Source organism: Anolis carolinensis, unplaced genomic scaffold (assembly GCF_035594765.1).
Source record: "Anolis carolinensis isolate JA03-04 unplaced genomic scaffold, rAnoCar3.1.pri scaffold_8, whole genome shotgun sequence".
NCBI lineage: Eukaryota > Metazoa > Chordata > Lepidosauria > Squamata > Dactyloidae > Anolis > Anolis carolinensis.
In genome coordinates, this window is record NW_026943819.1 from 13,329,211 (window position 1) to 13,348,595 (window position 19,385).

At 45.5% G+C, this 19,385-nt stretch overlaps 1 protein-coding gene across 1 annotated transcript; it reads left to right on the forward strand.

Moving 5' to 3' along the window:
• The first annotated feature begins 237 nt into the window (after positions 1-237).
• Positions 238-11,482, forward strand: LOC134293457 (uncharacterized). The gene is made up of 2 exons (XM_062961024.1): positions 238-2,579; positions 11,115-11,482. Exons 1-2 carry the CDS (start codon positions 951-953, stop codon positions 11,196-11,198), a joined length of 1,713 nt encoding a protein of 570 aa, XP_062817094.1. The 5' UTR covers positions 238-950; the 3' UTR covers positions 11,199-11,482.
• Positions 11,483-19,385: the final 7,903 nt, after the last annotated feature.

Here is a 19,385-nt window from a genome sequence, read left to right on the forward strand (position 1 = left end):
ATACAGACATACTAGATATTTAGTTAGAGATAGATAGATAGATAGATAGATAAACAAAAAGATAGATAGATAGATAGATAGATCATTGTAGTATTTTCCACTTTTATCTTTTCAAAGTTCATGTATTTTGGTTGGCAACAGAATCAGCTTCCATTAGTCCTGAACACTTTGCCATTCTAGTCCCATTTCATGTTTGCACCTGGCTATTTGTTATTGTTGTCAAGGTAACATATGCTTTCTAATTGTGGTTCTGATAAATAAAATGCATTGGTAGATTTAAAAAGCCTCAGACTGAATAACTGTGTTGCATTTTGCCTTTCCTTTCAACACGTCCCACTCAGGCTTGAAAGGCAAATATACAACATCTTTGTCTTTGCTGATGCCCATGGTTCCAATTTAACTTTTCATAGGGAGTTCTTAGGCAAGGAATGCTCAGAAATGGTTTTCCCAGTTCTTTCCTCTGAAACACAGTCATCTCCTATCCAGGTAGGCAGATACTAACCTTGCTTAGCTTCAAAAATCACATGGGAACTTGTCATGGAACCCAGTTACAGGGCTTTGGTAATTCAGCCCTGTAACTGGGAGTCATAACATAAACAATCCCAGGAGCACCTGGCAGAAGAAGATTGAATATGCCTGGGAACTTGGGGCCGAAAGTATAAACAATTATAATTGGTCTAGTGTGTGAAAATGGTAGTAATGTGATATTGGGGGTGGGACTTGATGATGATATTTACGTGTGGTGTTACGTAGCATCAAAAGTTATAAAAATAGTTGTATGTAAACATTGGGTCATTCCTGACTTTTCCAAAGTCATGTGTTCTTCAATAAAGATTGGATTTGAGAGCAGCCATCTCTGATCTGCGTTCAGACTGATCCTTTGAAGTGAGCAGGACAATTAAGTCAGGAATCCAGTTCTCACCCTCCTGCAAATTTGCAGTGAAGTGATAATGAGCAGGGAAGGAGATCAAAGCCATGACGGAGCAAAGGGGCCTCCGCTGGGAGCTCTGCCGTTGGCAGAAGAGACATTGCAAGCCATAGCTTCCTCTACGGGGTACCCCAAGCCGGACGGCGTGACCCAGAGGATTCCCAGAGGGGGAAGAGGCGTTCTGGCGGCGGCAGAAACCAGTTGGGGATCTGGAGGAAGCATGCCGGAGACCGTGGCCCTGCGGTTATCCATCCTGGAAACTCATTTATCCAGGCTGTCGGATACCGTGGGGAGAATAGTGCCAATATTGGAAGAGAATCTCCAAAAAGAGCACATCCGATATGGCGCCGAGAGAGAGCCAAGCAAAGGAGGCGATTGGAGCCAGAGGGGACAGCGAGCTTCCACGCAGAGTCCCGCGGCGGCAAGGGACGAGGGAGACGAGGAATATTGGCAAGAGCTGGAGTTCCGGGACAGAATGGCGCGCGAAGTGGAGCGCCAGCAAGCTCTGGGAACTCTGAGGCCGCCAACCCCAACAGAGCTCCCAAACCCCCGAATGGGCGTCGGAGTAGAAAGGCCACTGGGGCCAGGGATCGGGTCCAGTGGATTTGCAGACGAAGGCGGAGAGGAGCGGGGGATCCAGGAAGAGGAGGAGGATGTGCCGTACGACGAGGAAAGGCGAGATGAGGGGGCTACAGCGAGGCCAGTATGCGGATGGGCGGAAGGGCCGACAGCGGCGGCAGACTTTCGGGAGCCGCGCAGAATGACCACCGGAGTGGGGCGCGGCGTGTTCCAAGGAGCCGCCCGAGGAAACCTGATGCAACCCTTCCCCATGCCTCCCAGACAGCATCAACGGGCCGCAGAATGGATGCCAAGAAGGGAAGATCTCAAACTGGAATACGGAGGGGAATCAGATGAACTGAACTTTTTTCTAATTAGCATCAGAGGATACATGGAAGACAATGCACACACATTCCCCTCCGAAGCAAGCAGGGTTCGAGCCATCGACAACACACTAAAGCGAGGAGCAGCCAGCTGGTACGTGCAACTCCATGCCAGACACGACCCATGCCTGAGGTCAGTGCCCCGCTTCCTCGCCGCACTGGAAAACCGATTCAGAGACCGGCTAGAGCAATTGAGGGCTCGAGACCAGCTGAAAGGAATAAAGCAGAGGGACAAAACAGTGCCCGAGTACGCAGAGGAATTCCTACACCTCGCGGAAAGGGTACCAGAGTGGTCTGAAGTGACCAAAGTGGAGTTATTTAAAGAGGGACTACGCCCCGAGATTTTCAGCTGGGCAGCGCACAGAGACGACCCCGAAACGCTCCAGGGATGGATTCAACTAGCGGGGCGCGTTGAATCCACCCTGGCCCAAGTAAAGCGCTTCAGGAGCAGCGGCGGCCAGCAAAGACCGGTGGCGAGAGGTCGAGGAGAAACGAGGAAGCAGGAAAGACCTGGAGGGAGGCCGGGGATTCCCTCCAGAGGAGACGACAACAAACCTAAACCGGGATGCTTTGTATGTGGGAAGACGGGCCATCGAGCAGCAGAATGCTGGGCACGGAAGGGGGAGCCGCCAAAACCCTCAAAGCCCAAGCCAGCAACCGGGAGGCGTGCGGAGGAGGAGGTGCAAGCCCCAGAATCTTCAGAAAAATTGGTGAGTCGGGACAAACGCATGATAGTAGTGCCAATCTGCCTCTCGGGGCTAGAGAATCGGGCCACCTGCAAGGCATTTGTGGATTGTGGTTGTTCCAGGAATATTATAACTCCAGAGTTAGCAGGAGCGTTGAAATGCCAGCAGATGGCGCTTGACTCCCCAATTGCATTTTCGCAGCTAGACGGATCAGTTGCTACTGGGGAAGTATCTACAAAGGAAATACGGGAGGTCCCATGTAAAATAGGCAAATGGGAAGGAAGAATATCCTTTGTGATAGCCCCTATTGCCACATACCACGTAATATTAGGGATACCATGGCTCGAACAGGCAAATCCCGAAGTAGATTGGAGAGGAAAGAGCCTAGCATTTAAAGAACAGCAGACGCAATGGGAGATAAGCAAGATTGCAGAAGAGGAGGACGAGGGAGATGAAGAAGGTGAAATAGACCCACTGCTATTGCCACCTGAATACAGAGACTTTGTGGATGTGTTCAATCAGAAAGAGGCAAGTAAATTACCTCCCAAAAGGAATATAGAAGTAGAAATTGAAATAACCCCCGGAGCAAACTTACCAAAACCAAAAGTGTATCCCATGTCTGTGCAGGAGAAGGAGGAATTGAGGAAATACATTGATAAAAACCTGGCGCGGGGCTTCATTAAGCCATCCAATTCTCCTCTCGGGGCCCCAGTGTTATTCAGGAGAAAGAAAGACAACTCCCTAAGATTGTGCATTGATTATCGAAATTTGAATGCAATTACTAAGGACAATAAATACCCTATGCCCTTAGTAAAGGATTTAATTACCGTATTGAAAAAAGGGAGCATATTTACTAAACTTGATTTAATTGAAGCATATCATAAATTAAGGATCAAACCGGAAGATACTTGGAAAACTGCATTTTCCTGCGCATTCGGCCATTTTGAATATAAAATTTTACCTTTCGGTTTAAAAAATGGAGGCGGGTGCTTTATGCAGCTTATAAATGAAATACTGCACCCATTGTTGTACAGAGGGGTATTCATATTTCTTGATGATATCTTGATTGTGACTGAAGATAAGGAAAACCACGTGAAATTGGTCCGGGAAGTTTTGCAGAGACTAAGAGAAGCAAAGCTGTACGCAAAACTGTCCAAATGTGAATTTAATAAAACTCAAATTGACTTTCTGGGGTATCGGATATCTCCAGAAGGATTAGCTATGGATCCAGCTAAAGTATCAGATGTAAAAGAATGGGGAGTGCCTCAAACAAGGAGGCAATTGCAATCGTTTCTGGGGTTTGCAAATTTTTATAGATCCTTCATAAAAGGCTTCGCGCAAATAACTGCACCCCTTACTGAACTTTTAAAAACAAAAGGGAAAGGAGAGACAGCAAAAGTAAAAGCTCCTGGCGCCAAACTAAGTTGGACGCCAGAATGCCAAAAGGCATTTGAAACCCTAAAAGAATGCTTCACAGAAGGACCCATTCTAAAACACCCCGATATCAGGAGCCCTTTCATAATCCATTGCGATGCCTCAGACTGTGCGTATGGGGCAGTACTATTGCAAAAGGATCAAAATGGGAACTTAAAACCCTGTGGATATTTGTCCCGGAAGTTCAGCGAAACTGAAAAATGTTGGCCGATATGGGAAAAAGAGGCACTAGCCATATTAAAAGCCTTAGAATGCTGGCGACACTTTCTCGAAGGAAGCGGAATCCCATTTGAAATTTGGTCTGACCATAAGAACCTCCAGTATTTAAAGTCCCCTCGAAAATTGTCCCCCAAACAGATTAGATGGGCACAATACTTCAGCAGGTTCGATTTCCAATTAAAGTTTTTTCAGGGGAAGCAGAATGTCTTGGCAGATGCTCTTTCACGCATGCCTCAACACGAAGGAATACCCACAGCAAAAGAGGGAACAATATTCTCTGATAAACAATGGGGCTTAGCTGTCAGAACAAGAGCACAAACCCAAAAGGAGAACACTGCTATGGTTGAACTCGACGGAAAAGATAATTGGGGAAACGAGCTGAAACAGTCTTATGAAGGAGACCAGTGGATCGCATCCAATGCAGAACAGGGGGAGCAGAAGGGGGGATTTTGGTTTGTGAACAAGAAACTGTATATCCCAGCAACATTAAGGATCAAGATTTTGCATCGTTTTCACAACAACCAGAGCGCTGGTCATACAGGAATTACAAAAACAACAAAAGCAATAGCAAAACATTGCTGGTGGCCAGGGATGAGGAAGGACATAAAAAATTATGTTGTTCAATGTGATGATTGTGCCAGAAATAAATCGAGAGGAGGGAAGCCAATGGGATTATTACAAACAGTAGCAGAACCTACCAGACCTTGGGAATGTGTAGCTATGGACTTTGTGGGGGAACTACCGGTTAGCAAAGGACATCGTTATATTTGGACAGTATTGGACCTGTTTTCTAAACAGGCCCACTTTATAGCACTGACGAAACTACCATCAGCCGAGAAACTAGCTGAATTGTACATAAACCATATTTACAAACTGCATGGATGTCCCAGTAGAGTGGTCAGTGACAGAGGAGTACAATTCACAGCAAAATTTTGGGAAAAATTCCTGGAAATGCTAGGATGTCAGCTCACCACAGCCGCTCCTGAATGAACACACGAGACTCTCTGTGATATCACCAGAAACTTTTACTGTAGGAAACATGAACATCAAAAAAGCCAAGAATGGGAGGCTCCGGCCAACCATCCTTTATATACCCTCCCCCTCATTTGAAAAGTCTCTTCCCGCTCAGTAAAACCCCGCGCAAATTCCCCGCCAAGTCCAGCAGCCGTTTCTTCTCCGAGTCCTGAGCCGCAGGTGTCTTATCAATGTCAGTGACCCTGAAACTCAGAGCCACATACAGGCTCTAGTAGCAGGGTTCTGACATGGCGTCCTCCTCCCCTTCGTCCTGGAAGGAAAAGATTAAACACAACTATTGTTCTCCGCTGTCCAGAGTTCCTTTATACTTTTTTAACAGGCTGCAATGGAATACCGGGTGTACCTTTCCTAGGTCCTTAGGTAGCCTCAGCTCATAGGTCACTTCGTTTATTCTTTTTGCTACCCTGAACGGCCCTATATAGCGTGGAGCCAATTTTTTAGATGGGAACCCCAATTTCAGGTTTTTTGTGCTCAGCCAAACCAGATCCCCTTCGCCCAATTTGTCCCCCTCTCGGCGCCTACGATCTGCAAAGAGCTTGTACTTCTTTTGTGTTTCCCGCAATGCCTCCACCACGGTCTGCCACCCTTGCTTAATTTTGGCCGGCCATTCCTTGTCGGTCTGGCCCTCTCCTTCCTTCCACTCGGGTAGCCTGGGGAAAGGTGCCACCTCCTGTCCGTATACTATTTCGAATGGGGCACGACCTGTGGCCGAATGTACGGCCCCGTTAAAAGCCATCTCAGCAAACGGTAGAAGGTCCGCCCAATCGTCCTGTCTATAATTGGTGTACATCCTCAAGAATTGGCACAGTGTCTGTTGGGTACGTTCGACCCCCCCGTTGGTTGCGGGATGAAAAGCCGAGCTCAGGTTCCTTTCTGCTCCTAACAGCTGTAAGAATTTTCCCCAAAATTTTGCCGTAAATTGGACTCCCCGGTCGCTAATTATTTTGTCGGGACACCCATGTAGGCGATATACATGCTTCACATACAAATCAGCAAGTTTTTCAGCTGAGGGGAGTTTTGGCAGGGCCACAAAGTGTGCCTGTTTTGAGAATAGGTCCAATATTGTCCAAATGTATCTGTGGCCTCTGCTGGGGGGTAGTTCGCCTACAAAATCCATGGCCACGCATTCCCATGGCCTCATGGGCTCCACCACCTTCTGCAATAGCCCCTGGGGCTTCCCCGGTGGTGTTTTTCCCTCTGCACATAATTCACACTGCGTGACGTACCCCCTGGCGTCTTTCCTCATTCCGGGCCACCAGCATTGTTTGGCCAACAGTTTAATAGTCCTGGTGGGGCCTAGATGACCCGCACCCTTGTTATCGTGGCACTTCCTTAACATTTCTCGTCTTAAACATTCAGGAATATACAATTTCTTATTTACAAACACCAAATCCCCACACAATTCTCCCTTTTCTTTGTTAGTTTGTAACCATTTGTCCATTCCATACGCTCGCTTCAACTCTTCCTCCCATATTTCTCCTCCCCCCGTGGAAATGGCAGTACGTTTGTTTTCTTTGGCCGCTTGTGCTCGAGTTAGTACTGCCAGGCCCCACTGCTTATCTAGGAACAGGCTCCCTTTAGATTCCTGAATTCCTCCCCCGTGCTGAGGCATCCGAGAGAGAGCGTCAGCGAGTATGTTATGTTTCCCCTGGAAGAATCTGAGTCTGAAATCAAAACGGCTGAAATATTGGGCCCATCTAATTTGCTTCGCTGATAGTTTACGAGGGGATCTTAGATACTGTAAATTTCTATGATCAGTCCACACCTCAAACGGTGTTCCACTTCCTTCCAGAAAGTGTCTCCAGCACTCTAGTGCTTTTAGAATCGCTAAGGCTTCTCTCTCCCAAATCGGCCAGTTTTTTTTCTGTATCGCTAAACTTTTTTGACAGATAGCCACATGGCTTCAGGTTCCCCCCCTCGTCTTTCTGCAGCAGAACTGCCCCATATGCCCGGTCTGACGCATCGCAATGTAATACAAAGGCCTTAGACATATCAGGGTGCTGTAGGACAGGTTCCTCAGTAAAACGCTTTTTAAGGGCTTCGAAAGCTTCCTGGCATTCTATTGTCCATGTCAGTTTGGCCCCTGGGGCCTTCACTTTGGCTGTTTCTCCCCTGCCTTTAGTTTTTAACAAATCCGTTAATGGCAAAGTGAGGCGCGCAAAGTCCTTGATAAATGTTCTATAGAAGTTTGCGAACCCTAGGAAGGATTGCAGCTGCTTCCGTGTTTTGGGGGCTTCCCACCCCCTCACGTCTTCCACCTTCGCAGGGTCCATCGCCACTCCCTGGGAGGAAATCCTATACCCCAGAAAGTCTATCTGGTCTTTATTGAACTCGCACTTGGCAAGCTTCGCATACAGTTTCGCTTCCCTCAACTTTTGTAGGACTTCCCTGACTAGTTCTACGTGTTGCTCCTTAGTCCGAGACATTATCAATATGTCATCTAAAAAAATAAAGACTCCCTTGTACAACAATGGATGCAATACTTCGTTGATTAATTGCATGAACGCGGCCCCTCCCCCGCACAAACCGAAGGGGAGCACACGATAATTGAATAATCCGAATGCGCAGGAGAAGGCCGTCTTCCACCTGTCCTCTGGTTTGATCTGCAATTTATGGTAGGCCTCAATTAAGTCCAATTTAGTGAATATCTGTCCTTCCGATAACTGGGCGATCAAGTCCTTCACTAAGGGTAGGGGGTATTTATTTACAGTACTGATTGCATTTAGGCCCCTGTAGTCAATGCAGAGCCTCAGCGTTTGGTCCTTTTTCCGCCTGAACAACACAGGCGCCCCTAGAGGGGAATTTGAAGGCTCTATGAAACCCCTCGCTAGGTTTTTATCAATGTATTTTCTCAGTTCCTCCTTTTCCCTAGCTGACATCGGGTATATTTTTGCCTTGGGAAGCTCTGCTCCTGGGACTAGCTCTATTTTCACTTCAACTCTCCGCTTCGGTGGGAAATTGTCTGCTTCCTTCTCATCAAACACGTCCACAAAATCCCGATACTCTGGGGGTAATTTATCTGCCAGATCTGCTATTCTGATAGAGTCTTCCTCCCCCCTTTTCCCTGGCTCCCTCTCCCCTTCCTGGCTCCCTTCTTCCAAATTCATCCTGAAGATCATGCTCTTATCCTCCCAGTTGATTTGCGGGTTGGCCTGCCCCAGCCACGGCATGCCTAGTATAACATTATAGCTGGCTATTTGTGATATCACAAATGACACCTTTCCTTCCCAACTCCCTATCTTACACTTTACATCTTCGGCACTGTACTTAGCTAACGATCCCGATGCTGTGGATCCGTCCAACTGCGAAAAAGCTATTGGGGATTCTAGGTTCGTTCTTTCGCATCCCAATCCCTCGGCTAATTCAGGGGAGATGATGTTCCTGGAACATCCACAATCCACAAATGCTTTGCAGGTTGCTTGTTTGCTGCCATTTTCAAGCTGAATGGGGACCACTATCATAGCTTTGTCCTGACTTACCAACCCCCCCGAGTGGTGCCTCATCGGTGGTTCTTCCTCGGCGCGTTTCCCTGCCACGGCTCTTGGTTTGGGCGGGCCTCCGCCTTCCCCTTTTCTCTGCCAGCACTCGGCAGCCCTGTGGCCCAACCGGCCGCACACGAAGCAGCCACTCCTGCTGGCGCTCACGTTCCCTGTCGGCTCCGTTCTCCTCCCGGCTGGGGTTGATCCCTCCTTCCGGCTCCCCTCTTTCATCTGCGGCCGCTGCTGTAGCCCTCCTCGGTGCCTCCTCGCCTGGGCCAGCGATGTCTCGACGCGCCCCGCCAGCTGAATCCATCCGCGCAGTGTGTCAGGCTCATCACGATGCACCGCCCAGGAGAGGATCTCCCGCCTGAGACCCTCTTTGAAGAGTTCTATCTTTGTTACTGCAGACCATTCCGGCACCTTTTCGGCGAGGCATTGGAACTCCTCCGCATACTCAGATACCGACCTCTGCCCCTGGGAGACGGTCTTCAACTTCTCCCTCGCCCGGATCTGCTCCAGTGGATCTCGGAAACGGGTCTCCAGGGCCCCCATAAAGCGTCGGAGTGACCCCAGACATGGGTCGCGCCGCGCGTGCAGCTGAACGTACCAGCTAGCCGCTCCCCTCTTCAACACTGCACCAATGGCCCGTATCCGGCTGGATTCCGTTCTAAAAGTGTGAGCATTGTCCTCCATATAGCCCCTCACCGTGGTCAGGAAAAAATCCAGTTCAGAGGACTCTCCCCCAAACTCGATCCTTAGTTCCTCTCGTCTTGGTAGGGGTCCCTGTGGTGGCAATCCCCAATTCTCCGCCCGTCGCAAGCCCCCTTGCGGACCAGTGGGCCCCGCTGCTGCTTCTCTTGGCCCTGTGCCACGCCCGGCATTCGCCAGGGGCACCAGGGTCTCAGCTGGGAGCGTAGCTGGGATTCTCGGAGGTTTTTCCCCTTCGTCGTCACTCTCCTCCACCCGCGTCAGGCTTGGTTGGGTCTTGGGCCGGACGCCGGGCTCCTTTCGCATTTCCCTTCCCTTCGGTGCTGGGAGGTCTGCAAAGCCCTGGCTGCTTCCCACGCTCACGTCCCACATTGAGCCAGCCCGAAGTTCCCTTCCTCTCTCTGGCTCCGCCAAAAACGCCAGGCGCTCCATCGCCCTCGACATCACTGCCAGGGTGGTCTCCATCGCCGACATCCTCTCCTCCAGAAACACCATCCTTTGTGGGCCTGGGGAAGGTGAACCTTCCTCTCCTCCGGTGCTGTCTCCCCGCACCACTCCACGCCTCTGGGTTACCCCATTTGGCTGGGCATAAGCGGTGGATGACGCCAGGGCCGCCAGCTGGTGGAACTCAGCGTCCGGCTCGGGAGTGGCCCTTTCCGACCTTCCTCCTCCTGCGCCCAAGAGCTCTTCATCCTCCACTTGCATGTTACACCTCACCGCTACAGCGGGATGGTGTCCGAATTCTTGGCTTAGTGTCAGCTCACCACAGCCGCTCCTGAATGAACACACGAGACTCTCTGTGATATCACCAGAAACTTTTACTGTAGGAAACATGAACATCAAAAAAGCCAAGAATGGGAGGCTCCGGCCAACCATCCTTTATATACCCTCCCCCTCATTTGAAAAGTCTCTTCCCGCTCAGTAAAACCCCGCGCAAATTCCCCGCCAAGTCCAGCAGCCGTTTCTTCTCCGAGTCCTGAGCCGCAGGTGTCTTATCAATGTCAGTGACCCTGAAACTCAGAGCCACATACAGGCTCTAGTAGCAGGGTTCTGACACTAGGAGCAGAAAGGAGTTTAAGTTCTGCTTTTCACCCCATGACAAATGGGGCGGTAGAACGTACTCAGCAAACACTTGGGCAGTTCCTTCGAATGTACTCTAACATGAGACAAAATGACTGGTCTCGGTGGTTGGCTTTTGCAGAACTAGCTTTTAATTCGACTATACATTCAGCAACAAATAAAACCCCCTTTGAAGTAGTTTACGGGTATGAAATACAGCCTCTGCCCCAGCTGCCGAGATGGACAGAGAATGAGGGAACAGAGGCAGGGAAATGGAAAGCGCAAATGATGGAATGCTGGAGTCAAGTGACTGCATCCTTAAAAGAAGCACATAAAAAGTATAAAGTATTCGCAGACAGAAAGAGGGTGGAAGGTGATAAATTGGAAAAAGGAGATTTAGTGTGGCTAAGTACCCAAAACATCAAACTGGGGCTACCTTCGAAAAAATTGGGTCCTAAATATATTGGACCATTTAGAATACAGGGTGTTATCAACGAGGTGACTTTCCAGTTGGCATTGCCAAAAAGCTTAGGGAAAATACACCCTGTATTCCATCGTAGCTTACTGAAAAAATATATGGGTACTTTGGACAAAATGGACACATAGAATTATTGTTTTGTTTCAGGCTGGTGATGAAAGAAGAACCGAAGAGGAGGACGAAGAAAAGGAGGGCACCATGTCATGGAACCCAGTTACAGGGCTTTGGTAATTCAGCCCTGTAACTGGGAGTCATAACATAAACAATCCCAGGAGCACCTGGCAGAAGAAGATTGAATATGCCTGGGAACTTGGGGCCGAAAGTATAAACAATTATAATTGGTCTAGTGTGTGAAAATGGTAGTAATGTGATATTGGGGGTGGTGATGATGATATTTACGTGTGGTGTTACGTAGCATCAAAAGTTATAAAAATAGTTGTATGTAAACATTGGGTCATTCCTGACTTTTCCAAAGTCATGTGTTCTTCAATAAAGATTGGATTTGAGAGCAGCCATCTCTGATCTGCGTTCAGACTGATCCTTTGAAGTGAGCAGGACAGGAACTTGTGCCTTTATGATATTTAGTCAGAGCTTAAAGTGGAATAACATTAGGAAAATAGTGCTATAATGCTGTACTGTGGATGGGCCCCTGACTGAGTACTTTATAATGACATGGTGGTAACATTGAGGCTGGATCCACACTGCATTATTATTATTATTATTATTATTATTATTATTATTATTATTATTATTACTATTATTATTTAAAAAAACTCCACTTTTTCCCTCCACAAGGAGACTTAAACTGACTTAATTTAAAAGCATTTCAATACAGTTTAAAATGTACAAATATACACACACATTAAAACAGGATTAAATATAATTATATTTAAAAAATCAGTTAAAATCCATAACATATTCAAGACTAAAAACCACAGGGTCCCCTAACTTAATCTTAAAAACCTTCTTCTTCCATCAAAGCAGATAATTCACATTATCTTATAACTGGATTATATGAGTCTGCACCACCATATAATCCAGTTCAAAGCAGACTATCTGGATTTTATATGGTAGTGTAGATCCAGCCTGAGCCTTTGAAAACTATGTACGAAGAAATGCAACTCTGGAAATCTGTACCCAGCTGACAAAGTTTAATGTAAAGCCCCATTGGCATACTTTCTGATTTATGTTTGGAAAAGCCCATTGGTACTAGGTAAGGAAATAGCCACAATCATAGTATGGAATAGACTGAGATTCTACCTGGATCAGTGAAGTAATGGGAAGTCAAAGTATAATTAAACCCAAAAGGGAAGGACTACTTACTCTGCTTACTTACACCAGGAGACCCTGGTGGCACAGTGGGTTAGCTGGTGAGTTGTTGAACTTGCTGACCGAAAGGTTGGCTGTTCGAATCCGGGGAGAGGGGTGAGCTCCCGCTGTTAACCACAGCTTCTGCCAATCTAGCAGTTTGAAAACCTGCAAATGTGAGTAGATCAATAGGAACCATTCCGGCAAGAAGATAATGGAGCTCCATGCAGTCATGCTGGCCACATGACCTTGGAAATGTCTACGGACAATGCCAGCTCTTTGGCTTAGAAATAGAGATGAGCACCAACCTCCAGAGTTGGACTCGACCGGACTCAACTTCAGGGGAAAACCTTTACCTACACTACAGGGAACTCTGCCTCTTCAGCATCTTACCTTTGTCTCAGTAGGAGCTTCTACCTGTATCTGATATTGGAACAGAGAAATAGTAAACTCAAGAGCAAGAAAATATATCTGAATAACCTTGATTTCATATGGATGCCATGGAAGTTGTGTCTCTACATTAGCCTTGAACAGAAACTCTCATGACAGTTCTGCATTGGAAATTTATTCTGGGCAGGGGAATTCAGCAATTCACAACTCACCAAGCAGAAAGACATGCTTTTTTTTTTTTTTTTTGTAAATTCAAGGGGCTACCAAAAAAAAAAGCCCTAGGAAATCACATGAGTGCATTTCCTGCCTGTTTTCCTATCAAAGGATATAAAAAGAGGATTGTCTCTTGCAAAGGAATTTTCTTGGCCATTCTAGCATTACTTGTTTGTGAACATGCATCTGTATCCCGGATGAGGGTACTTGAACTAGCTGTTAGCATTTGAAAGAAAATCATGTCAAAGATGGCAATATTTTAACAGAAAAATAATTAAACAATAAGTCCTTACTGGGGAGCTGACTTTATTATATTCCATTCCCTCAACAAACCTGCGGTACCTTTCCTTTTTAGAAAAATATTATTTTAAAATAGTTCAATATGTTTGTTATATAGCAGACACAGAATATACAATGCAATATACAATACCTCTCATAAATCCGTTTGTATCCACTGCTGCTTTCACATTTTTTCCCATGTTTCTATCCCTCGCCACCATGCTCTCGTCCCCCGAGCATGGTACCTTTCCAACATTGCTCTCATCCACCTACTCTTGAATTTAAGATGATGGCTGAAGTCTTTTAAAGTAGGTGCTACAAATTTTCTAATGGTCATAGTGTTACACTCTAATGCAGGGGTTCTTAAACTGTGCTCCATTGAGCCCTTGAAGCTCTGTGAGTGATACTGAGGGGCTTTGCAGCACCATGCTGCTTCTCACCACCTGCTCTTTCCTCCTCCTCCTCCTCCTTCTCAGAAATTCAGGGAAATTAAAGTTCGGAGCTGCGGAAACAGCAGCAGCTCCAAACAGCAGCAGCACAGACCCTTTCTCTCCCACCTCCCTCACCACACATACCCCCCGCCCCCGGACCACCTTATTTCTTTGACGTTTCTGCCAGTTGTTTGAGAGTTTTGGTTAAGTGAATATCATCTGTATGTTTACAGACTTGATTGATTTGTAGTAAAGTTAAGGCAAAGGTTTTCCCCTGACGTTAAGTCCAGTCCTGACCGACTCTGGGGGTTGGTGCTCATCTCCATTTCTAATCTGAAGAGCTGGCATTGTCCGTAGACACCTCCAAGGTCATGTGGCTGGCATGACTGCATGGAGCGCCATTACCTTCCTGCCAAAGCAATACCTATTGATCTACTCATATTTGCATATTTTCGAACTGCTAGGTTTGCAGTGTCAGAGTTTTATATCATTTTTCAAGTGAAAATGGGTAAGTGATTCTAAGGATCATGACCAATCACTGTATAGCCAGCAACAATCAAGCCACCTGCTAGAGATGGAGAACTACTAATAGAGACTGAGTACATTATGTTACTCAAGGTTGGAAAGAGGTTTGAGGTTGGAGTTTGGAGTCTGAGGGTGAATGCTGAGCTGGAGTTGCTGGAGCTGATTTGTCCAAGTTGGAGTTGCTGGAAGTGTATTGTTGCTGCAACGTCTGAAGAACAAGATTGTGGCATCTTGCTGAAGATAAGGACCGGAGGGTAAAGCTTCCGAAGAAAAGGGATTGCAAGTTAAGAACTCCAATTGACAGGTGCGACAGGCAGAAGCTGGGGCTAACAACGAGATTTCACCCCATCCAGCAGATTCGAACTATTGATCTTCCCTTCTGTTCAGCCAACATGACTGCATGGAGTGCTGTTACCTTCCCGCTGGAGCAGTACCTATTGATCTACTCACATTTGCATGTTTTCGAACTGCTAGGTTGGCAGAAGCTGGGGCTAACAGCGGGCGCTCACTCCACTCCCCAGATTCAGACCTGCAACCTTTCCATCCACAAGTTCAGCAGCTCAGTGCTTTAACACGCTGTGCCACTGGGGGCTCCAGTTTCACCAAAAATATTATATTCTTTTTATATTCTTCAGTTATGTTTGTGAGCTTTTCAAAATCACCTGCTGACTTGAAACAGCCTTGTTAGTTTAGTGTAAACTAAAAACTACATTTTTAGTGGGGGGGGGGGGGGACAGAGAAAAGCACAGTGGAAGATAGAAAAAGATAATCTTTAAGGTCACTTGAACAACACATGTACCAAATGCAACACCACTCCCAGTAAAAATGCAAACAAACAAAAAAGAAAACAGGTTGGACTGAAGCATTTGAGAAAAAATCCATTATCTGTCTCAAAGTCTTCAGAATTGTATTAATCCAGTGGCTGGTAACAGATGCTTTTCTTCCACTCCTTGTTCGTTTTAAATGATTTAACAGCTCTGGAAGTATTCATGAATTCAGGTTTCCTCAGTCCTCTAATCATGTTGTCAGCTTAAAATTCACATTTAATTAACCTCTTCACCAAAGGCATAAATCAATACTAAAACTCCAGCGCTTGTCAAACTGATAGTGATTTTCATTTGGAGGGAGGTGACTGAGAAGGAGGCATAAGGATACCTAGAGAAAATGGACAAACGAGTTGTGTGGACTGAGGCAGAGCAGAGACTGGTAAAGGCCAGCATTCATGCCCTGGAATGGGACAAGAAGTTGGTTCTTTCATGCTGTAAGGCCACTGATTCCAAATGCCAAGAGCTGGTGAAGAAGTGAGTTAGACATGAGTTACACTCATGGTTGCAGGGAGTTTGTAAAATTATATAGTAAGAAATAATACATGTTCTTGGCCATATTTTCTAAATCACCTTCTAGTCTTCCCATCTGCTTTGTCTAATAGAGTTACATGGTTTGGACCTTAACTGTGGGCTGGGAACCTTAAAACTGGTGTATTTAATCAAGAATAGACAGATGGCTGTTGCTGGACTGTGGATTTTGTAGTGTCTGAAATGATGCACTGAAATGATGCACTAGGGATATAGAAAACTAAACTCAATGTTTTTATGTTTTAATTCATTGTAATTAAATGTATCTTATGTTGTTGTATTTTATTGTTGTATTACTGGGCTTGGTCCCCATGTAAGCTGCCCTGAGTCCCTTCGGGAAGAATAAAGTTATTATTATTATTATTATTATTATTATTATTATTATTATTATTATTATTATTTTATTATGACACAGCAAACAAGATAGATATGCTGGATTTCGTATCACAAAATCACAAGTCGAACACTTCCCAAGTGTCTAGGACTGTGTGATGTATTTTCGGATGATGCACGCAGATCCCAGTAGGGTGGCCTTTTGCAGTTGACAGATCGTAATTTTGTCAATGTCTATTGTTTCCAAATGCCGGCTGAGATCTTTTGCCATGGCACCCAGTGTGCCCATCACCACCGGGACCACCTGCACTGGTTTCTGCCAGAGTCTTTGAAGTTCAATCTTGAGGTCTTGATAGTGGCTGAGTTTTTCCTGTTGTTGTTGTTATTATTATTATTACTCAACATTTTCAAGTTCTAGCTGAAACTCGCCTTTCCAATGAGTTTAGACTAAAGCTGTGCATGGATCGATTTTTTAAAATGAACTCTGACTGTTTTGGCTGTTTTGGTGTCATTTGATGGGAGCTGGTAGGCACATACTGCTGATATTAGCCTCATGTGAAGATGTAGCTAAACCCAGGTCTAGTTGAAGGATATGAGGAGAAAAATGATGGAAATGGGAGCCTGGGAAGTTCCCACATCACCGCCAATAGGCCAGATCTTCCTGGATCTTTCAGCTGCCTGATCAAAAAATGAATTTTGCCTAACAAAATTTGGGAGGCTCCCAAAAAACGGATCATCCGAAATCCGGACTGAAAATGGCATTGGGTTTAGCCAAATTGCACACCCTTAGTTTGGACCCTTTAATTCTCCAGGATAGGTTTTAGCCAGATGAGAAGCAAACATGATCCCTGAAGTTTGTCTTTAACTATATGTCTATTCCATGGGACACCTCTTGAAATGACCAGGACAACTCTTGGGCAATATAACAGAGATATTAAATGTCAATGTTCTCTAGGCTCAATGTCAAATTATACTCATGGACAATCTCTACTTTATGGACCAGAAACTTTCTATGTGATGCCTGTTGCAAATTTCAGAGCTTTCTGACCTACTTAAAATTGTTCCCCTTGAACACTTCTCAAGGGGAAGTATTAAAAAATCCCCTATTGTGGCTGCAAGTGCCCTGTGCCTCTGGAGAAGACAGGATTAGTAACTTGTGTTCTCCAGTACCATTTTCCTTTACTGCAACACCTACAAAATTTATTGAACTCTTTTTACTGAAATTTTCAGGATGATCAGATGCATTTTATGCCTCCCTTCTCCTCTCTGATAAAAATGCACCTACTTCTTTTAAAGTAGCTAAATTTTGTGCTGCGGTGTATTAAATCCGTCAGGAATTAATTTCACCTAATTCATAATCTTCTTTTTTATTCGTTGGTGCTTAACAGTATGGCAACATCACGAGTAATGTTGCTGCTATACCATTTTAACCTATTTTAGTATATCTGTGGATAGGCATGTTTTTATTTTGCTTACCTGAATACGGATTACTGAATATATGAATATAGAGAGGGTAGGGGGTATGTTATCTTAGTCTATTGAGATCTGACTCATAGAGATGAAACATTGGAGGCAAAAGGGTGATGATCCCGCACTCAACTGCAGTTCCCAGGATTACACAGCATGGGGCCATGGTTCTTAAAGTGGTGTTGGACTGCATTAATTCTACAGTGTAGATGCACCTTTAGTACATCTGGGATGCTGTTTCAGCTACAAACTTTCCTCGGGAAGAATCCTTAGTCAAAGTACAGTAGAGTCTTACTTATCCAACATCCGCTTATCCTACGTTCTGTATTATCCAATGCAATCGGCCTTTTAGTAGTCAATGTTTTTGTAGTCAATGTTTTCAATACATTGCGATGATTTGGTGCTAAATTCGTAAATACAGTAATTATTACATAAGGTTACCGTGTATTGAACTGCTTTTTTGTTGTAAAACATGTTTTGGTACTTAATTTGTAAAATCATAATGTAATTTGATCTTTAATAGGCTTTTCCTTAATCCCTCCTTATTATCCAACATTTTCACTTATCCAACATTCTGCTAGCCCATTTATGTTGGATAAGTGAGACACTACTGTATTCAAGTCACTGGTCACTTCCCAATCAGTCTACTACAATTCACTATATATAGCGGTGCCTTTGAAGGTCTCAGAAACTTTCCTTCATCTCACAAAATGAACTCTTAGCATGTGCTAAAATTAATTTAACAAGTTCTGTAAGCTGAGGCAGAGTAGAATGAAATGGGAGAGAAATAAAGAAATTAAACCGGCAAAGAAAGAATCTAGATGTCTTAAATGCCAGGCTAGCTGTATTCCTCTATCACTTCAACACACTTTATCACACTGGGGCATTTTGCCCCTTTGAAGCCCTTTGGGGATGGGGTCTGCTGAGCACCATCACATAACGCTCGGCAGGTCCCACCCAATTTACCCTCCAAGTGCTGTGGAAGTGTTGTAAGATGGTTCCTCAACAACAACTGAGAGGTAAGCGGGTTTTGGGTAACTCCAATTTAGCTACCCACATTTTTGGTGCCTGTCACATGTTGTGGCTCAGCCATCGTGGCCTATATTTCACCAGGAGATGGATTTGGAAACAGATTATGCTATGGATCCAGGAGACATTCCAGGCCCGGAATGAGGCCCCTTGGCCTTGCAGCTGCCTGATGTTATAACGCCAAAGGATCCACTAATTGGGGAGCATTCCGATGCCTCGTCAATCTTGCCTATACCAGATGGTGTTGTTTTGGGCAAATATGGACTTTTTAATCAGAGGAAGTGTTTTACGATAGATAGGAGCAAAAAGGAGGGGGTTCAAAGAAGCAAGAGGTTAGCTCTCAAACTCGATAATGACTTTCCCATGTGAAGTTTTGTGGGTCCTGCACTCCCTTAATCTTGCAACCATGGGATCTCCTCTTTGTGTTCTCATTGTGGTGTCAACTTTACCTTTCTTCGGAAGAGATTCCAGTATCCAGCTCCCAGCCTTGTCTCCTGTCTGGAAACCATGCCAGGTTCCCAGTTCCATGTAAGCCTCACCTTACCTTGCTTTTCTTGTTCCTGAGTTGAGACTGACTTCGCCTTGTTTACTTTGCTTTCCTTGTTCAGAGACAGGACTCTTCAAGTGGATTACAGTTGCAGTTTGCAGCGTTTGGTTCTTGGCTCTGGTTTAAGAACTATCCTTGACTTTTGGGTGAAACTATCGAGTTTCACTGGTGGAGTACAAAAAAGACATTGCTGAACTTGTTTTACATTGCTAAAGACTTCATATTAAGGACTATCCTCATACTGACTTATTTCGCTAACTGTGCATTGATATATATATTTGCTTCAATAAATTGCTTGTGTGTTATACTGACTCCTGTTTGGTTTTCAGGGTGCTCCCGCAGCCTTGGGGTGTAACATCACATCTGATGGAGACAGGGTGCCAACACACCTTGTCCTGTTGTCCCCGTCTAATGGGGTAAGGAAGGAGGGTGTGTGGAACACCATAAGGCACTGTGCACGACTGCTGGGGAAACAGCACAACCCCCAGCCTGACGTGTGAAGAGGTTCTAATTAAGTAAAAGTAGGAACATCTTTCAGCTT

What these genes read in the sequence shown, in the direction of transcription:
- LOC134293457 (XM_062961024.1), top strand. Translation starts at nt 951, where the DNA reads ATGAGCAGGGAAGGAGATCAAAGCCATGACGGAGCAAAGGGGCCTCCG. An exon ending in CAGAATCTTCAGAAAAATTG is followed by an intron (nt 2,580 to 11,114) that starts GTGAGTCGGGAC and finishes GTTTTGTTTCAG; the next exon opens with GCTGGTGATGAAAGAAGAAC.